General features: G+C 38.1%; 1 protein-coding gene across 2 annotated transcripts in view; it reads left to right on the top strand.

The window, feature by feature from the left end:
- The window catches only part of LOC107710686 (USP6 N-terminal-like protein), a 67,253-nt gene extending 49,328 nt beyond the window's left edge, over window positions 1–17,925 (top strand). For both annotated transcript variants that reach the window (XM_016515522.1, XM_016515521.1), the window contains exons 3-14: window positions 2,409–2,491; window positions 3,819–3,858; window positions 4,698–4,778; window positions 8,277–8,384; window positions 8,818–8,927; window positions 10,835–10,883; window positions 11,081–11,201; window positions 11,687–11,781; window positions 12,559–12,624; window positions 12,750–12,849; window positions 13,057–13,209; window positions 14,751–17,925. In XM_016515522.1, coding sequence (XP_016371008.1) covers window positions 2,409–2,491; window positions 3,819–3,858; window positions 4,698–4,778; window positions 8,277–8,384; window positions 8,818–8,927; window positions 10,835–10,883; window positions 11,081–11,201; window positions 11,687–11,781; window positions 12,559–12,624; window positions 12,750–12,849; window positions 13,057–13,209; window positions 14,751–16,180 — 2,436 coding nt within the window. In that variant the 3' untranslated portion in view covers window positions 16,181–17,925. The remainder of the gene's footprint in view (window positions 1–2,408; window positions 2,492–3,818; window positions 3,859–4,697; window positions 4,779–8,276; window positions 8,385–8,817; window positions 8,928–10,834; window positions 10,884–11,080; window positions 11,202–11,686; window positions 11,782–12,558; window positions 12,625–12,749; window positions 12,850–13,056; window positions 13,210–14,750) is intronic.
- Window positions 17,926–22,031: the final 4,106 nt, after the last annotated feature.

Below are 22,031 nucleotides of genomic sequence, written 5' to 3'. Positions count from 1 at the left end.
TTAGGCTTGCTTCAGACTGGCTAGCGCTAGGATCTGATTTATGAACATCCTGTTGTCTTCTGCCTTTCTGTGGAATTCGGCTCCTCGTGTTTCAACCATGTTCTTGATCGAATCTTAAATTGTCTGATTGGGTCTGATACCCTACAGCGCCTTTAGAGAGAAGTTTCCATTTTACGGATTATGATTATAATGAAAGAGTTTTTGATTTGTTTTATTTCGTTAAGTAGTAATTTAAAGCTTTCTATAGATATATGTATCATGTCTGTGAGGCATGCATTCACTGAGTTTCATGCATTCGCAGAGCATCACACCACGTGAAAGTGAAACCTGAGCGGTGAACTAATTTTCAGCAGCCGGAATTTCGGTGCATCTCTAATTATTGGAGACATCAGAAATGGATATTATATAATGGATGCTTTTTTGAACATTTTAGCAGTTTAAAAATATAAAAATATATATTTTTTACACGGCACCCCGGTTGGGAAACATTGCATTAGGTCATATGAGATCAAACGGCTACTCGACAACAAAATTATTTGTCGACAATTTTTTACTGTCGACGTTGTCGATAATGTCGACTAATCGTTTCAGCCCTACTTACGTTTTAGTACAATATTGTCAATGTGACTGTTTTTGCTCGATTTTTTTTTTACGAAAATAGTTCCAAAGTTCACACCATAAAAGCAGTGCGTGTATGATTCATGTACTAGCTATTTTTTTCAGAAGCCAAACATTATCTTTATGCAGACTGAAATGGAAGTCTTTATTCAGTACGAGTCTTGACATTGGCCATAAATCACTTGTGAATTTTTATAGACATGCTAAGAAGTTGAAATGTCTGATTCATGAAGAAATTGTTCACTTTAGTCAGATTTTTTTTTTTAATTAATGGCGGACTGATTAATTAATGACGGACTGATTCACTGTCTTGTCACTGACATTGTTTAAATGTCAAATGTTAGCTAAATATTAAATGCAAACTACATGTAATATTGTTCTTGTGAGGTCATTTTATCAAGTGGCAAGATGAATAAATGCAGAAAGACATGAGAAAAAACCTCGGAGGAGGGGTACGTCCTTGGCGCATGTCGCAGGCCGAAATATTTCCCACAGCCATGTCACTGTGACATGCTATCAGATTATCATATCCCACTGTAGATTTATGCCTGACACACACACCAGAGGGTGAGACAGAGATAAATGAGTGTGTGCGTGTGCCCTTGATATGGCTTCTCTCTGTACCAGCTTATACTTTGTCTCAGATTCTCGATTTCTGTCATACTCATTCTTTTTTATGGCTCCCACTCTTGTTCTCGCTTCTGCCGATTGATTCCTCCTGTTCTTTTCTCATTCTCCAGGCCTCCCAGATCTATTAAGACCTTCACATTTGTGTTACGTTTAAATTTGCATATATTTTCTTGCCAACATGACAAAGTGCACATATTGCATAGACAGTTAGTTATTGGCCCGACAGGTTAATGACTTTTGTGATGAATGATTTTGTCAGTGGGTAAAGTGCTTCATCTTTCTTTTAATCTTTTTACATCTTATGTGACACATCTAAAATGTGACTCAAAAATTGTCATTAGTCAAACTGTGGATGTGCATAGAGTACACAAAGTATTGAAAATGTGTCTATTAATACTTATTATTATTTTATTTACTATTATTATTAGTATTATTCATTTGTTTATAACATATATTATTATTTATTTATTTATTATTTTGATTTATTTATATCATAATTTATTTTATTTTTATTTTTTTCACAAAATAGTATACAATTTTAATATTGGTTTTTATCGGTTATATATCAAAATAATTATTGGCTAATTATGATTATGAATCGAAAATAGTGCCAAAAGAAGCCACAGTCTGGAACTGAGAGTGAAGTGGAGCGTCAGATTTCATTCCCCACTCAAAGTGAAGTAATCAATCCACACCAGCTCCTCTACAGGACTTTTTTTATGTTTTGCTCCCTAAAGACAGATTTTAAATGAAGTCTCTATGTTAAGCAGCTCGGAATTAACTGCACAAGTTTAACCTTAGAAAAAGTTTAAATTTAGAAGGAAAAAAAAACTGTATGTGTGTGGTCAGAACACGACCCATGTGTTTTTCTTCTTTTGTAAACACACTGTTCTTACTCAAGGATTATCTGTTTCTGCCCCAGGCACCTCTCTCTGTATTTCTCTCTCTTTGAATTGTTTACTTGTTATACTGAACCTGTCCACATTCTGTCCACCCCTCATTACCTGCCTTAAATATGTATGAATAACGAATTCACAGTTCACAGTGGAGCCATATGCTTTGAGAACTCAACTCTTCAGCAACTGCGCACACACACATACTCATTAAAACTGTGTCTCAACTGATGTGTGCTCACAGCTTTGTGTTATTTGTGCTTTCAGGGTAAAGAAAATGCGGAGGTGGAGCCGTGGGAGGAGGCCAATTTTGATCTGTATAAAGCGGTGGACCGCTTCGGATTCCTGCAGTAAGAAACGTGCATTTTTCTGTTCTGAGTGAGGAGATGCAGGTACTGGAGAAACCCTAGCTCAGAGAGTCTGAGCGTTCACTGTACACCCTTATCTTGATGTCTGTCTGCTCCTTCGGCCTCTCCTGTCTTCTCGTTTCTCCTCTCTTCACACCCTGGCAGGGAGGTTTGTGGCTTACCCAGGCCCCTTAAACAGCAGTGCACTATGCGATATTTATAGGGTGCCACATGTGTCTGGCAGATCATGACTCTATAATTGTAGGGGCAGAGAGACTGGAGGAAAGAAATACGGCTACAAAAAAGACAGTAGCAGAGAGAAAAAGACTGAAAAAGATTGAAAGATAAGTTGCAAAACTGGAAAAGTCCAAAGAAGTATATGGTGATGTGAGGTAGACCTGACTTGGCAACACATGCCAGTGTTTCTTACAGTTTTGTTTTTTGTTTGCTTTGTACTTGAAGTTGTATGTTTTGTTTTGTTTGCTCTGTATTTTGTTTTTATTTTTTTTATTTTGTTTTGCTTTAATTTTTTTTTCTCCGTTTTATTTTTGTTTGTTCTGTATCTTAAGTTTTTTGTTTGTTTTGATTTGTTCTTTTGTTTTTATTTTGTATTTTTTGCTTTTTTGTTTTGTTTTGATTTTTGTTTGATATATATATATATATATATATTTATTTATAATGTTTGTTTTGTTTTTTGCTTTGGTTAGTTTTAAATAAAATACCGTATGAACAACGAGTCAGTAATTACACTGATTGAATTGTCACTAACCTTACAAATTCACACAAGATTTTGGTCACAATACTGCCTTAGAGTCTAGCTGCCTATGTAGACAAAAAGGAAGCTCACTAGGGTTTGGAACAGAGCCTTAATGTCATGTCACAGCTTCCCTGGGTTACCTCATGGATATCTCAGAGCAGATCCAAACTGGCTGCCATGGGAAACAATCATTTCCTGTTTGTGTAGCTGACTAAGATCTCGCACTTTGAACAGATTCAGGGGTGGGGGTCACGGGGGCATCGTTACTAATAGTGATGTTTATTTATTCACTTCCTGTGGAACAAAGTAATTCCTTTTTCAGTAATATATGCGAGGAACCAAGATTTGACGTCAGCAACATGAACCAGAGTATGATTTATTGATGCGATTTCTCTCCCTGTACGACCATCGTGTTATGTGAACAGTGGGCAGACATTAGTGGCTATTTGAGACCATAAATCTCTGAGAGTCCAGTAGTCTGACTAAAACACTTGATTTGTTTCAACAGAAGAAAATTGAATTCAGTCTGTGTGTATTTCCCTTTTATAATGTGATGTGATTTGTCTTTCACAGTGAGGATGAGCTTCCAGTGTATGACGTAGTGGAGGAAAAGGTGAGTCAAGTGCTGTATTTGGCCAACCTAATACTTTCATAGTGCATCTGTGAAAACTTGTCCACAGTGTTTTATCTGGAAAACTAGAGCAAATACATCAGTAGGATGAGAAAAATACTTTTAAATACAGTATTAACATTTTCATCAACAGGTTTTAATTAAGCAACATAAGATTTTTATGAAACACAGCAGAGTTGTGTTTTGTGATTTATCACAGTTAAAAAGAAATTCTCACTACAGCAACCCAGAAATCACTTTATTTCCTGTGTAGAACTGCAGAATATATAATATGTAAAATATGTGCATGACATAGGATTAGAAAACAATATATAAAAACATGTTGCATTAATTTGTAAAGAAAGCTAAGGGCACCTGTCTGAACTTGAGCGGAATGGACTTCATACAGTATACATCTACTAAAAATCCCCTTGTCACCAGTTGGCTAAATGTAAATGCAAAAATGACTCAAATAAGTGACTTAAATTCAAATTTAGAATTATTTTTTTTATCACATATTTGTCATGACAGAAAGCACTTAAAGTGTCAGGTTATAAAGTAATAATGAGCTCTAAATTGGAGAAACAGTAACTGTTGCATCAGAGGCCATTATGTTCTTGTAGAAGAAAAAGCAGAGAAGATATTCAAAATTACCTTTTTTTTTTTTTTGGGTGGCCTCCTAAATTTTAATATGGTTGTTAATCTAATACTGCTTTCTAGATCTCACTGAAATCCATTTTCATTAAAGTCCACTTAGTGTTGCCTTAGATGAAACATTTAGGTGAGTTTTTGTCTCTTTCATTTAATTTATTGTACTGTGTGTTTGCACTTTGTCTGCTTAGCAAAAACATCTGGAAGTGGATAGAACGACAAAATGGCTGAAAATGTTGAAGAGCTGGGAGAAATACAAGAACAGCGACAAGGTGCGTGTCCTTCATAAACAGACTGTAACTCTCTGAAGGACTTTGAGAAAGTCCGTTTTTCTCAGTCTTTCGTCTTGTGTGCGTAAATGGCTAAAGTTCCCTTTGGCTGTCTCTGTCCTGTGTATTGGGCGTCATTGGACCGGTCCCCTAAGAAAACCACTGTCCTGCTTCAACTGAACAAAATCTGTCGGTTTCTATCCATCTATGTGTTTGGACATCTTCAGGCAGCTGTTGGTGTGTTAAATTGTATTTCTGTCCATTAGCAGTGTCTAGTGTGAAATGAAACTTTTCCATAGCGCCTGAGGTGGTGCGTGACAGGTGTGCAGTTTATTAGAACTTCAACTGATTTCAAGAAGTTTATTCAGAGTAGAACTGATTATTACCTCTTCTTATTAGTCCAGTTAGATCTATTAGACTGTCACACTGCGTCTGCACTAAATGAGCATAAACAGCATCTAAAGCACAACAAAACTGTCTACACTTTTTTTTAGTAGCACTGCACAGCTACTCCAGCTTCTTAAACTTTAGATTACAAATATATGTGTGGATTGATAGTATTTAAACTTCTGTATCTCTGTTAAAATAGTAGGAAACGAGGACTGACACATTTTACTGTCGCTCAAGCTTGAACCTAATTGGTCAATTGTTAGGGAATATTCAGAGGTCAGCTTCAGCACTTGCAGTGTAGACAACCTCAAGCTAACATCGGCTGCTTCTGGTGTCATTCAGAGTCCTCTTATTGCGAAAAAAAATCACTGATGACATTACATTCATAGATATGATTTCATCAACAACGGAAATGCATACCATAATGAGCTGTAGCGACTGGCGGTGACCTGGATTTGCATGTGGACAATAACTGAAAAAAATATTACTCTGAAGTGATTTGGGAAATGTTATTTCTCTTGATCTGAGGTGGAAGGTCAATACCCAGCTTGATTTCCTCTGGCATTCAGAATAGATTGGGGTGACCTCCGATCACTTTAACCACTGGAACCACCGTCTAGCTCACGCTATCATTGACGTTTCATCTTAACTATTTTGCTGTTTTTCAGTATTTGGCCCACGCCACAAGTCTTGCATTTTAAAGATGGTGTCAGTTTGAAATGTAAAACTAATTTTCTTGAATTGCTCGTATGCGAAACAGCTCATCAAGATAAATATATACTGTAAGTATTTTATGTTTTTGCATTATTTAGTTGTGTTGTTTAACTGTCCATTATGGTGACTATCTACTGTAGGTAGATCATCTATATAATTTTATAATCCTATATAACAGGGATTCTCAAACTTTTTGTGAACTAAACCCATTTGTCTTAAAGTATTTGCTTGATTTACCCTCTGAGATTTTATGTTAATATTTCAGTAATTTAATGTGGTTCTGATTTCACTGTGCCACACACACTCACTCCAAAGACATCTTGTTCAACGAGTTTTGTTTTTTTTGTAGAACAGATGGAGTCATTGACTTCTTACACATCCACAATTACAAAACCAATCCCCTGTTAACAAACACATTTAACCACACAAGCGAACACACACAGACACCTGCCGATTTGTAATGTCTCGTTTTAGTCAAATAAACCAACAGCCTTAATTGCCTCATTTTGCCGAGATTAGAGGCAGAAACACACACACACACACACACAGTCGTTGGGTTTGTGGCTGTGGGATATGTGCCCACTGCTGTCTGTCAATAATCAGCTCCTCAAGAGCCTCCCGAAGATTATTAATATTGTCATTACCATTATAGTAAGTGAACTACTCGGCAGCCATCAATTCACACACACACACACACACACACATTCATACATATATGGAAGGGCCTTGAGGGTGGAAGAGATGTTCAGGAAATCACTTAGTGGCAGTAATGTGGACAGATGAGTGCAGGAAACGGAAGAGTGTTCATTCCTCTCTTTCACCTCACAACCCCTCCACAGTCGTACATCTCTCTCTCTCTCTCTCTTTCTCTCTTTCTCTCTCTCTCTGTTCCAGCGTGTGAGTTTAATTGTAGCTGAGAGACGATTCATGCCGGCCATTAGCTTTTGTGGTTTCAGCGTTTTGCTTTTGGGCTTTTAATCTGCCCTCTGATGGGAGTTTAATCTTTACTGACTGCACGATTACCTGTGAGAGACACAGACACACAGATGTATTCCATTACTCTGCTATTGAATGCGTTTAGACAGCGTGATGATTATCCATATTGAGTATCTGTGGCCACATCATTGAAGTCATATTATATATTGTGTATATAAACCCTGTTCCCCTTCTTTTTCTTTTCAATAGTTTGCATATCATGCTTTCTGCTAACACTCTCAGTTCAATTTAACATATTCCACCTTCGATTTCTAGCTGTTATTCTCCCAAACTCAGCACAGGAAATTTGGAAAGTCTGCAAATTTTGTCATCTGTCTCTGATACAGTTGTCTATATTCCAGATCGCAGAGAGTTAATGACATGACACTTGTCTTAAATAAATAAAGAAAAAAAAATAGAGAAAAAAAAATAAAAACATATATATATATATTATTGTATATTATTGTATAATATATATATATATAGATTTTAAAAATGAAAAACATGTTCATCAAGTCTCTGTACATATGAATTTTATTTGTAATATATATATTTTTTAATTAATTTAATTGTAATGTTTTGGGTGAAGCATAAATGGTGTGACATAATAAAGAAAAAAGTCTTAAATTAAGTCGTTTTGCGTAATTTTATTGTTTCATTTTAAAAATGCAGTTTTGTTAAAATGTTATTTATTCCAATATATATATATATATATATTTATTTTATTTGGTAACATTTTACAATAAGGTTCCAGCTATATTTAATGCATTAACTAACAATGGACAATACATTTGTTACAGTATTTATTAATCTTTGTTAACATTAGTTAATACAAATACAACTTAATTAATGTTAGCTCAGGTCCATTAACTAACATTAATAGATACAACTTTTCATTTCAGTAATGTATTAGTAAATGTTGGAATCAAAATGTATTTAACCAACTAATTGACTAAGATTTATAAATGCTTTAGAAGTATTTTTCATGGTTAGTTTATGTTAACTAATGTAGTGTGGAAACAAAAATATTAAGCAGCATAACTGTTTACATTGATAATAAAAATAAATGTTTCTTGAGCATCAAATCAGCATGTTAAAATGATTTCTGAAGGATCATGTGACACTGAAGACTGGAGTAATTGCTGCTTAAAATGTATCAGGAATAAATGACATTTTTAAATATATGAAAATAGAAATTGTTTCACAATATTGCTGTTTTTACTGTATGTTTTATCAAATAAATGCAGTCTTGATGAGCATAAGACTTCTTTCAATAAATATTTAGTTTAGTTAACTTTTTAACTCACAAATGTATTTATTTATTTGTTTATTTATTTAATAATGACTTCAATGTGTTCACTCACATGGTTGAGGTTTAGAGTTTTCTTGAATTCTAATCGTGTTTTGTGTGTGTTTGTGTAGCTGGTAAGGAGGATCTATAAGGGAATTCCACTGCAGCTCAGAGGTCAGGTTTGGTGTTTGCTGCTCGACATCCCCAAAATCAAGGAGGACAAAAAGGACTTCTATGAGGTAAACGCAGTTTCTCCATTCCAGCATAGGCATGGCTTTCTTAAGAGCTAGTTTATTCCACAGAAACGTGTATGCGTGTATGTGTGAGAGAGAGAGAGGCAATCACAAACTCTTTGCTTAAATATGACTTTCTAAAATAGCCGACCCCTGAGGTTTGCAATGTAACACTTATATGGTTTGACACACACACACCGCAGAGGGAAATATCACTCCAAACGGAAAATAGCAGCTTTACTAAAGCCCTGCAGCATCCAACTGGACAGAAAACATGATTTGCAGTCTGCATTCCCTTTTAACTGGAGGTTTTTGTGTGGCAGAAATCATGCTGTGGTCTGTGAGCGTATCGTTAGATTCATTTGTGGCCTGCAGAGTGTTGTTATATAGTTAGTTATATTTATTATGAACTCCATGAACTGTTTTTGTCTTTCCCCAGAAACTGAAGATCAGAGCCAGGGGGTTGTCTCCAGATATTCGTCAGATTGATCTGGATGTGAATCGTACATACAGAGATCACATCATGTTCATGCACCGCTATGATGTCAAGTGAGCATCCAAACATACACACCAACAAAAAAAGCACACAGGAGGTTTTAATGCAACTGGCCACAATAGGCAATGCCAGCTGACCATTAGAGCCCCTTGGCCTCTCTGTGAATATAGCCTGAGTCCTCCATGCCCCTCACCACATTGCATAAGCTGACCAATGGGGCATCTAGGCCACTCGGCACGAACAGCACAAGCTTCCCACTATCGGGTACCTAGGCCCTCCTGCAAGCTGACCACTAAGCTCCCAGGCCCTTTGGCACATAAACGTCATAAATCTCTTTTAAGCAAGATGTACATGCATGACAAAAGGAATAACAGTATCATGCATCAACACCATATATAATTTTTTAAATTATAGGTTAGGTTTATTATTTATTTATTGAAGTTATTGTTGTTTTGTTTCTTTTTGGATTTGTTGTTTATTGTGTTACATGAGAAAAGCATTACAGAAAGTAGCTTTAGAAAGAATATTTTCTCTTTTTTTCTTTTTCATTTTCATTTTTCTTTTTTTTCTTTTATATCTTTGGGTGAACTATCCCTTTAATATTATTTTTTTATTACTATGGATTTTTTATTTTTATTTTCAGATTGTTTATTAATATGTACTGTGTGTGTGTGTGTGTGTGTGTGTGTGTGTGTGTGTGTGTATATATATATATATATATATATATACATATGAGCAATATCACTCGAGTACGAGAGCGATACCGGCTCTATATCAGCATGGCTGTATAGAGCCGGTATCGCTCTCATACTCGAGTGATATTGCGTTTATACAACAGTTCGACGGAACATGTGTGTATAAAATCAGTATCTCATTTGCACTTGTGCTACTTGGGACAAAAACAACACTGGTGTGATATTGCACTCGTTAAATGCGTAAAAAATTTTAACTCGTACATTTTACAATTTTAACTCGTACACAAAACTAATTAATTAGATTAACGTGTTAAATCGACAGCCCTAATTATTATTATCATTTTTTAAATTATTATTATTGTTAGTTATTATTATTATAGGCTTACTATAAGTTTATTTTTGTTTGTTCATCTGGTTAGGGTTTTTTATTTTTTTATTCTGAGTTATTGAAGTATCCAAACATTATGTCTGGTTTTGTTTTTTGTTTTGTTTTTGTTTGTTTTGGTTTTGGATTCTAAACAAGGTATTGAAGTATCTAAACATTTTGCATTTTGTTTTGTTGTTTTATTTAAATTTATTTTATTTATCATTATTATTATTATTATTATTATTATTGAATTCTGAACAATTAATTCAAGTATCCAACCATTTTACTGCAAATATTGCATACATTGTTGTGCTTTATCAGGCTTTCATACTGAATTGCTTTGCTGATAGAGGCTTTTTTTATGTAGGGCTTTAATCTGTGTCTGTGTAAAATACTTTTTTTCCCCCTCTGAGATGCTTCCATTTCTCATGGCCATAAAACGTCTCGGTTACGTATGGTAACCCAGTTTACACTCGAAGTGGATTGGTCTCTCTAAGCGAGATCCCAATTTCGTCGGTCATCCGACGTGACGTCGAGAGTGACCGACTGAAAGGAAACTGCTACATTTAACCAGCATATGAAATGGAAAATTTGAGAACGCAATGGTGAGAGAGATGCCCACACCCCACCATTTCTCTTCGAGTTACTGGTGTATTGAATTGTGACGGGGCTAAAGCGCCCATATTGACTGATGTGACATTTACCTGTGGAGATTTGAAAGGGTCAGATCATTCTCACAGTGTGGCCTTAGACATCCATAGGGAAAATGAGACAATGTGAGAGGGAAAGAACAGAACATGTAAAAATGTGCAAAACCTAATGACCCATGGCATATAAAATAGAAAAACAGAATTGATTCTTTGACCATAATTGTTTTGTACGTGCTTGTGCGTTTCAGACAGCAGGATCTGTTTCATGTGCTCACAGCATATTCTGTATATAACACGGTGAGTAAAATATACCCACAAATATTGCCATGTTGATTCCAGTTGACGTCACAATTATTGAATTAAAATGCTACCTCAGTAGCAATCATTTTATGAGTATGTGCTTGCACTTGATTTATGTGTGGAAGGAACCTGCACACTATGGATTCTCTCTCTCTCTCTTGTGTGTGTGTGTGTGTGTGTGTGTGTGTGTGTAGGAGGTGGGCTATTGTCAGGGCATGAGTCAGATCACTGCTCTGTTACTCATCTATATGAATGAGGAAGATGCTTTCTGGGCACTGGTCAAACTGCTGTCTGGACAGAAACACACCATGCACGGTACACACACACACTTTTACTCATTCTAGAAAAGTGGTATTTAACTCATGTTGAGTAATTGTAGTTGTTGTAGTAATAATAATAATAATAAAGTAATAATAATAATAATAGTCATTCATATTTAGAAATTGCAAAATACAAGTTTTATAAGGGAAAAGGAAATGCTTGCCTTTATTAGTATTATTAATCCATACAGTCAACATTTATATAATTAAATAAATATATAAAATAAACATAGGCTATGCAGTTTGTTGTAATATTAATACATTTACATTTTAATTTTTTTTTTTTCTGTGATAAATTTTGGTACTGTGTTGAGTCACCACTTGATGTCCAATGTAAAATCTGGGTTGTAAAGCAAAATGAGCAAACCACTAAGCTACAACACTCATTTCATGATTAAGTCTTAAATTCTGTATATTGTAAACATGCACTTCACATACAATTTTTGTACCATATTGAAAAATGTTGTTGTGTTCGTCTAGGCTTCTTTGTACCAGGGTTCCCTAAACTCATGCGCTTCCAGGAGCATCATGAACGTATCCTGCAGAAGATTATGCCTAAGCTCAAACAACATCTAGTAAGACACACAAACACCTCCAAAACATCATGCACTATTCAAAAAGTGGGACAGTGGGCCACTTCACTTGTAGAAAAACTCATGTAGTATTACTTCACGGTACACATTACTTGCATCTAAGACTTTTTTGTTCATGTAGATATTTTGTCCTGATTAACACTGTGTCCTAAATTGAATTTTCACAATGTCTGAAAAGCTTCATATCCAGTCTTATTTTTGGCCTATATTGTGTTCTTTATTTGTCAGTGTATTTGTGTCTTTTCTGAAATAAACCTGAGCAGCTGGTCAACCCAAAGCGCTGGTGTAACAATGAATTCACAAAAATGCAAGCCTTGGATTCATTAAAGGGCAGAGTAATTAATAAAAGACAACATTAATAAATAATTAGATATATTTATTAATTAATTATTTGTGTGTGAGAGTCAGTCTTTGATGTGAATGGATTAGCGTGTGTGTGTGTGTGTGTGTCTGTGAGAACATATGGCTTTGTTCCCAATAGTATATAGTACAACCGTAGTACTTGCTTAACATTTTTTGCTAAAGTGAACAAGCAATGCAAAGAGGTCTTGAAACAATTGTGTAGCTTACTACATTTTTGAAGCATCCACCATTGCATATTGTGTATTTTTTCAAGTTTAAAAAAGTATATACTGTGCAGTATGTTGTACACTAGTATATAGCGTATGTTTGAATGAATAAAGATTTTTTTTTTTTTTAATGTGTGTATGTTTTGTTACCATGAGCGTACAATACCTGTCCCTTTGCTGCCCTCTACAGGATAATCAAGAGGTGTACACCAGCCTGTACACTATAAAATGGTTTTTTCAGTGTTTCTTGGATCGGGTATGCACTCTTTAAACATTATTTCTGAGCACATTATTATTTTATGTTATTATTTATATTATTATTTGTTGTCCAGTGTGAAACCTTACTGATTTGAGTGCATTTATTTGTTTTTGATTGAATAGACTCCATTCACGCTCACGCTGAGAATATGGGATATTTATATTCTGGAAGGAGAGCGAGTTCTGACTGCGATGTCTTACACCATCCTCAAGCTCCACAAAAGTAATGAAGCTAAAATGTTTAAATTCAGATTCTAAATATAAATATAAAAAAAGGTTGATCAATGTGCAAAATAAACCCTGAAAGGACTAGAAATCCCTGTGCTAGCTAGACTGCAGTAATTGTAATTAGTTATAATTAGTCTGTGATTCTTCAGAGACTTTGAACGTCCCATTCTAATAGTAACTACTCTGTGTGTTTGTATGTTAGAAATCCTCTTGAAGTTGTCCATGGAGGAGCTGGTGAAGTTTCTGCAGGTGACTTTGTCAAAGGATTTCTTTTTTGAGGATGACTTTGTGATAGAGCAGCTTCAACACTCCATGTCTGAGCTCAGACGATCTAAACTGGAGCTGCCACCTCCAGGTACTTTAAACACACACACACATGCACTGAAATCTTGGCAAATCATAAAATGTATGGCTGTGTGTCACCACCCATAGAGGGACACATCCTACTGCACACACTCCTTTATCTCAACGCACACACACACACTGTCATTCACTGCTGCTATGTACTGTTTGTCTAATCTGCGTTCTCTCCCTTTCGCTTCAAACATAGCCTCTGCTTACACTAGTGGGTCTGGGAAGGGGGGGCGCCAACCCTCCTACATAACCAACCGGTGGGCAAAAAAGCACTGACTACTTTATCTGTCAATCAACCGACCATTCGTTCGTCTACCCCCACTACACACATGTCCCTTTCCCCTCGTTTGTTTCTCTGTCTCTCACAAAACCTGGATTGGGGAGGTTAACCAAAACGTTTGTCACAAAAATGTGCTATGGGGTACTGTACGTTACAAACATGTAAAAGGACAGTTATGATGAATACATTTATGAATGAGTACAATGGATACGATTTAAGAACATAAAAACACACAAGTCAGTAGATAGAAGTGTCCAAAATTTAATTTTTGCAAAATTAATGGCAAATGAATTAAGTAGCTGATAAGGATCGAGAACCATAGATATTCTTTACTGGCCTTGAAACTTTTAACATGGGTATTTTTGTATGATAGGGTATTGTATCGTTAGCTTAGCAACATGCTAACACCAAACTATTGAAATCAATTCTGAGTCAAGTCTCCTGTTCAATTTGCATGAGAAACCATGAACAAAAAGATGATTGATTTAAACCATTCATGCCATTCATTTGGCAAGCGACTCACTTTTGGTGATTGGCAAATCTTAATTTTGGACCCGAAATATGATAACCAGCACCTTTGGAGGTGTTCATGAGTTTGTGTGTATTTGACGTTTGCGTTCCTCAAGCCACTTCTCAATGCACACCAATATCCGCCCCCAACCATCAGTATCTGTTTGTAAACGTTCATCATTCCCTTGACGTTTTCTTCAGTTTCCTTCACTGCGAACGTGAATATTGTGCATATGATTTGTGTTCCAAAATGTACCTAACACATCTTTTCTCCACATGGTTTATATGTTCACAGTCAGGCTTGAACTGTAAGTGTTGTGATATTTTCATTTATATTTTTAGCTTCTTGACTCAGTGTTCCCAATCTGAGCATTGATTTGACACCAGCCGTGGATGTTTGTGGTTTCATTTTATTTGAACAAAGTGTCAACTGTAACTCTCGTTTTATTTGGCAGTTTTGTTCTTCTAAAAGACATTCAGCTGCATGAGTCTTGCACTTCAGTGTTTGTTATATTCTGATGGTATAAAGACTCCATGAAATGCGGTTGCATTTTATTGGTCAGAAATTTGTATACGCCCTTAAGTGCTAGAGGAGTCATCAATGTTTTGGTCTGTTTCAAAGGAAGAGAGAGATTGTACATTTTGAATGCAGATGAAGTTCGTAAAAAGTTTTGATTTCATGGGGTCTTTAATACTTGGCATTTCTGTACTGATGTTAGCTCTGATTGGCTATTTTGCTATCACCCATGCAGGTAAGGATGATGAGTTTCCTAAGAAACCATTAGGTCAACTTCCTCCTGAGCCTCCAGGATTGGCAGCAGCAGCAGCAACGAATCATATGGCTAACGGGCAGCCGGTCGGGAAGACGGTTGAGGGCCTTCCCCCTCGTGTTTCAAGCCCTGCCGCAAGCGTCAGTAAACAAGCAGAGTCTGGTCCTGTCACTGATGGAACACCAAAGAGGTACCAAGAAAGTCGGCCACCCAGCTCATTGGAAAGGGTGCCTCATCCAGACAAGAGTGAGAGGGATCGACGAGGTGTGGACATTCAAAAGGAACGAGTCCCAACCCACATGCCCAACAGCAGCTCAACAGGTGGTGGGAAGGTGCTGACCCAGAATCAGGCAAATCACAACTCCAATGCTAGATCCAGCATGCGCAGGGACATTGCACCTCGCTGGGTCAAGCCTTCAGAGGGCAAACTGGAAGCAGTCAAGGCTGCAGCACGGGAAAGCCAGTTGAGTCTAACTATGGGTGTTCCACCCTCGCCCAGCTCCCCAACTCCAGAGGCGGCCACCGGGGCACAGTGCAGACCCCATTCACGAGCATTTGTTCCAGGCTCCAACCGTGCCTCCAATGCCTCGCAATACGACAATGTCCCAGGACCAGATGGAGAGGTTATGGAGATTATAGAGCTTGAGAAACCACCCTCTCGCCCCCCCTCCCGACCATACGTTGGGCCTTCTTTGAGACAGGGCAGTCCCACCCGTCTCCCTAGTGATGGAACTGGCGTCTCTCCCTTTAGAATGCCCAAACAGAGCATGATGCAATCCAAACCAGAACCCCGTGCACCTCTGCACTACCCACCTGGCATGACTCCTGTCTACACTCCCTACGTTTCTGATTCTCGGTCTGAGGACAGACTATACGGGCAGCCGTATGCCGAGCAAATTTACGCAACTACGAGACGTGGCTCATCTAACTCTTCGCCTGAGAAAACACTGATGAACAACAGCTACTTAACCTACCGACGGCAATCGCCAAACATGCCCCCTCTCAGGGTTGCTCCGGCTGAGCTTTCGTCCCAGATAGACAGTGTTGGCGAGGGCGGGTATTACATGCGACAACCCACCCGGCTGCTGGGCTCTTCCCCTTACCCGCCCACAGAACTGCGTTATGAGGCACACAGACAGAAAGAGGGCTGGTATGGGGACATGGAGGCGGGACCTCCACGGTCTCCTGTGGGACTACCTCGATCTCCCAGCTTCCAGAAAGCGCAGCTCTCTCCCATTCACCCCGTTCAGGAGTTTAACTTTGCACCTGCAAATATCTCGGACGCTGTGCTCCATTTCAGAGGACCCTACCAAGAGCCCTCCAGCAGGCAACAGCTCCCCCCACTGTTTGGTGGAACACACTACAGGCAGGCGCAGGAGGCCTTTGCAATGCAGGAGTCCATGCTGCTCTAAGAGGGACTGACAGGGACCAAGATAGACGGATACACTGTATGAGTGATGGCTAGCAAGCAGTTTTGTGTTGGTTTAATGTTTTTTGCATTCTGTTTTGTTTGTTTGTTTGTCTGGCAAGTCTTACCACATCAAAGGCTGACTGAAGAAATGTACTTTTGTTTTTGTTTGTACATTTTTGTCTGTAAAATAACCATTAACTGCTGATGTGAGTTATATAACAAAGCTTAAATGTGCAAAGAGATATTTTTTTTGGTTCGTTTGGTTAGCACACTGAGATATTTAAATAGAGAGTTATGGAGAGTCTTTTTCATATGGACAAACTCAGTTACTGATCAATTATCATCTATTTTTTTAATGCATTTCAGACATAAACATAAAGTTTAGAGGACACTTTATTCCTTGATTGTGAATATATATTTTTAACAACAAAGATTTGTGTAAGTTGGATATGTATATTATAAACAACTGTAACAGTGAACATAATCGCTGTTTGACAGAACTTTTCAATGCATCACTACAGTGTTCAAGTGAAAGTAAGAACCTTGTTTGTAAGGCTTGTGTTTTGAGGTTATACATAAAAATGCAGATATTTAATCTTAAGTTGAAAGGGAATTTTAGGGGGTATGTGCGTTCTCAAAATCTGTTGCACTGACCAGCAAGTAGATATCATATTTTCAGTTCATCAAGGTAACAGATCAATAACTGATGAGACCAACTGATGCCAGATCTTGAATTAAAATTATAAAAGCTGCCTTGGATGTGACCAGCAAAACTTGACAATTGTGTTACTGTCATTAGCAGAGAAGTCTGTAACAAAGGTTGAATTTAAGTAAATTGGGCCCCTTTGGACAGTTAAAGTGTCCCAATTTACCCAAATCATCCGAAAAATGTCTGTCTGTGATGCCAGTGCAAGTTATGCAATTAGTTACCGAATCACAAATCTGTTCAGTAATTCAATAATATGGCTGGTAGTTTGTAGCATGCAGCTGCTGTATTAAGGTGGTTGTACCTGTGCTGTTACTCAGTGGAATTCTTAAAAAAAAAAAACTTCAACTTTTTTACAACAGATTATCAAATTCAAATTTCACAAAAAGCACAGGTGTTATACATTATAACACAATCAAGCTGTACAGCTCATTGAATCTCTGCAGATCTACTGGCAAATTTTTTAGTCCGTATTCCAGTCCACTCTGTCACTTTTGACCCCCTAACCTGTTTTTGAGTGAACCCATTTAATTTAATGTAATTTTATTTTATTTTTTTCAAATCAGTACTATAGTAATTAACCAAGACAACATAAGTAAATTAGCAGAAATGCACACCTGTTCTGCAAACCTTAGGGATGTATTTCAGTAAGGTTTAGGTGAGGCTGTTAAAGGGTTTTTTTTTTTGGATTTGATTTGATTTTATTTGATTATCCATTTGCATGGAGCCGTTATCAGCATTGCTTCCTCCAACCACATGGACATTGTTTATCATCTTACTTAATGTTATTCACTAAACATTACTTTCCATGTACCTTGACTTATCCCCCTTTTTTTTTATCGGCCAACTTGACTTGATTTTATGGCAGGGCAACACTACCAACTTATTTCACACATTCATTTATACACACCAGTATGTTTGCTACTGAATATGTAGCAAATGGATTATTTCATAATACACCCTAATGACCGGTCCAAACATTTACATTTATTAATTCAGCAGACGCTTTTATCCAAAGCGACTTACAATTGAGGAATACAACAAGCAATTTACCATAAGATGGCAATAAATACGAGAAGTGCCCATTATACAAGGTTTCAGTCATCTCATCGTTCAAAATAGTAAAAGCAAGGACAGGAAGGGATAAAGGATAATAACACAATAACTAGAAGTCGCTTTGGATAAAAGTGTCTGCCAAATGAATAAATGTAAATGTAGAATAGAAAAAGTGAAGGCATAGAATTATTTTTATTTTTTTTACATTTATTTTAGGCGGCAGTTAGATGCTCACGGAAGAGTTGAGTTTTCAGTTGTTTCTTGAAGATTGTGAGGGATTTGGCTGTCCTGATGGAGTTAGCTAGGTCATTCCACCAAGAGGGTACAGTGAAAGAAAACATCCTAGAGAGTTATATATAACTCTCTGCGATCTCTGCAATGGGACCACGAGCAGCCACTCATTTACCGACCGTAGGTTTCTGGAGGGGATGTAGATGAGTAGGAGAGAGTGGAGGTAGGAGGGTGCGGAGCCCGTGGATGTTCTGTAGGCAAGCACCAGTGACTTGAACTTGATGTGAACCGTGACTGGAAGCCAGTGCAAAGAGATGAGAAGTGGTGTGACATGGGCTTTCTTGGGCTCATTGAAAACAAGACGTGCTGCTGCGTTTGAATCATTTGAAGAGGTCTGATTGCACATGTTGGAAGTCCAGCCAGACGAGCATTACAATAGTCCAGCCTAGAAATTACAAGGGCCTGGACGAGAAGCTGTTGTTGCATGCTCTGTTAGGAAGGGTCTGATCTTCCTGATGTTGTGTAGTGCGGACCTGCATGATCGTGCTATTTTTGCAATATGATCTTTAAAGGTCAGCTGATCAGTCGTGGCCTAATGGTTAGAGAGTCGGACTTGTAACACGAAGTCTCAGGTCCAGCAAGGATTGTAGGTGGGGGGAGTTAATGTACAGCGCTCTCTTCCACCCTCAATACCACGGCTGAGGTGAGACCCTTGAGCAAGGCACCGAACCCCCAACTGCTCCCCAGATACCACAGCAATATGGCTGCCCACTGCTCCGGGTGTGTGTTCACGGTGTGTGTGCACTTGGATGGGCGAAATGCAGAGCACAAATTCTGAGTATAGGTTACCATACTTGGCCACACATCACTTCACTCACTCACTCACTTAATCAACAAGGATCACCCCAAGATTACTGGCCGAACACGATGTGATTATCGTTGAGGAGCCCAGCTGGACGGTAAACTGGTGCTGTACTGAATGGGTGGCTGGGAAGATGAGAAGCCAGGTTGTCTTTGCCAGGTTGAGCTGCAGGTGATGTTCTTTCATCCATGCTGAGATGTCCGTCAGGCAGTCTGAAAATCGAGAAGGTATTGTTGGATCATCTGGTTGAAATGAGAGGTAGAGTTGTGTGTCATCAGCATAGCAATGGTAGGAAAATCCATGTGCCTGAATGATGGGTCCCAGTGATGTAGTATATATAGAGAAGAGGAGGGGCCCAAGAACTGATCCTTGAGGAACCCCAGTGACCAGTCGATGATATTTGGATACCTCTCCTCCCCAAGTCACCCTGAAGGACCTACCTGTGAGGTAAGACTCAAACCAGTGGAGCGAAGTTCCGGTGATGCCCAGCGATGAGAGGGTGGACAGAAGGATTTGATGATTAACAATGTAGAATGCAGCAGATAGATCTAGCAGAATGAGAACATGAAAATTTGGACTCGGCTCTTGCATCACTCCGTAGTGCTTCAGTGACTGAGAGCAAGGCGGTTTCAGTCGAATGGTCACTTTTAAATCCAGATTGGTTATTGTCCAGCTGGTTGTTCTGTAAGAGGAAGAAAGACACTTGGTTGAACACAACGCGTTCAAGTGATTTTGCTATGAATGGGAGGAGAGACACACAGGGCCTGTAGCTTTCAAAAAGTCAGGTGCCTAGTGTAGGTTTTTTAAGTAGTATGGTTACCTGAACCTGCTTGAATGCTGTGGGGAAAATACCTGTGAGAAGAGATGTGTTGATGATATGTGAGTAAATGCAGAAGTGCAGGGGAAATAGCTTGTAGGAGATGTGAGGGGATTGGGTCTAGAGGACAGGTGTTAGGGTGGCTGGAGAGGATAAGTTTAGAGACTTAATCTTCTGTAAGAGGAAAGGAGGATGAGAGAAGATGGTCAGCTGAGTGAGTGTTTGCTGTGAGTTCCTGGGTGAGTGGAGTTGAGAACTGACTGCTGATGGATGTGGTTTTGATTGTGAAGTGATTAGCAAAATTGTCAGCAGTTAAAGAGGTGGTGGCAGGTGGCGGAACTTGTTACGGAAGAAGATAGTTTTGGCAGCGTGAACTTTGGTGGAAAATGAACATTGCAGTGATACCTCTGGAATCAGCAATACCTGCTGAGATCAGCTGAATCTTTTGATTTGCTCCATTTTCTCTCCGCTGCCCTGAGTTTAGTCCGATGCTCACGGCGGACCTCGGTTAACCAGGGGTTCGAGGGAGTAGCACGTGCTGGTCTGGAGGAAATAGGACAGATATTGTCTAGGCAGCGAGTTAGGGTAGAAAAATAACGGATCTGTGGAACAATTCACATCTAATGATGAGAAATGTGTGGGGGTGGGAAGAGAGGATGATACTATAGAGGAAAGTCGAGAAGGAGATTTCATCTAAACAAAACTGGCAGAGGGGTTGGTGGTGCGGAAGGAGGTAGATGTAGATTAAAAGTAATAATGAAATGATCCGACACATGCAAGGGATTGACCAAGATGTTATTTGTGATACAATTGCATGTAAAGATGAGGTCGAGCTGGTTACCTGATTTATGGGTACCAGTGGTGTTTAGCCGCCGAAGGTCGAAAGAGGATAAGAGAGAGTGGAAGAGTGGAGGATGTGGCTTCTCAAGGTGGATGTTGAAGTCACCAAAAAGTACTAGAGGGCTGCCATCCTCAGGGAATGAGGACAAACAGCTTTCCGAATGCTCCACGCAGCACACAGTCCTTATGTATCCCTTTGTGATCTTGTCTGCTATTCAGAATCATATTGATGCAAAAAAAAAACTTTATTCCCATGTCTTGTACATGAACAAGCAAGCTAATTTATCTTCTGCTCTAGCGTCAAATTTTTCCTTCTTCCAGGCGTGTCATTGCAGTATAATAGCTGGTTTAGTGCACTTCATTTTGACATAGCATTCTATTTCAGATTGTTTCATTGAATATTTCCTTGGTAAACTACTAAATGCAGCTTAATTTTCAGAATTTCCCTTCTCTAATAAAACAACATGGGGTTCTTTAAAAAAAAATGTGGCTTCCATTTTGTTTGCGTGTGTGTGACACTAAGAAATATGACATTGTGATCTCGACTTGTTTGATGAATGTAATGTGTGAGATGTCATTCAATTCTAAAGACTGGAAAATATTTGGATGCATGTTCTTCTTACAACCACCAGATGTCTCCTTCTGCATAAACACATTGTGCAATTTGATACTAGAGGTCTATTTCAAACTTAACAATTCATGAAGATGAAGGTAAGGGTGGTGCAGGACTTTACTCAGTATAAAAGTTTCATTCTTCATTATGACTTTATTTTAATGTAACTTTAATTTAATTGTAATGTCCTTGAACAAATGCAGACAATAAAGTGCAGGCCCAGTCTGTGTTCTTCCCCCACTAGATTGTACATTTTGGTCAAAACCTTTTAGATTTAAGATGAAAAACTTGACATGTAGAGCACGGCGCTATTAAAATTAAGGTCATGTTCACAATTCCCAGACACACTTACTAATAAATGGGACTGTCATATGGAAACTTCTCATATTTATTTTTCAATACAAATACTGTTTTGATGATAGGAGTGATTGATGTTTATTATCTCATGATAAAGACAGCCTAGGCCATTGTTTTCAGTCCCCATGACTTCTTTGTCTCTGCCGAAAACAGACATGGAAACTGTATGTGTGTCGACCTTTTTTTTCTAGAACAAAGAGGAGATGACTAGAAGAGTAGATTTTGCCTTCAGATCACTGGAAACTATTTGTTGTTAAGTGTTTAAAATTACATAATTCATTGGCATCCTGTCAAGTGTTTACCTATTGATCTGTTGATTAATGCTGTCAAATTTGTTGATGCAACCCAACACATTGTTCATAAATACTGA

Source organism: Sinocyclocheilus rhinocerous, unplaced genomic scaffold (genome assembly GCF_001515625.1).
Source record: "Sinocyclocheilus rhinocerous isolate Xijiao unplaced genomic scaffold, SAMN03320098_v1.1 scaffold357, whole genome shotgun sequence".
Taxonomy (NCBI): domain Eukaryota; kingdom Metazoa; phylum Chordata; class Actinopteri; order Cypriniformes; family Cyprinidae; genus Sinocyclocheilus; species Sinocyclocheilus rhinocerous.
Note: the sequence above shows the minus strand (reverse complement) of the source record. Positions and strands in the feature narration are given on the sequence as shown.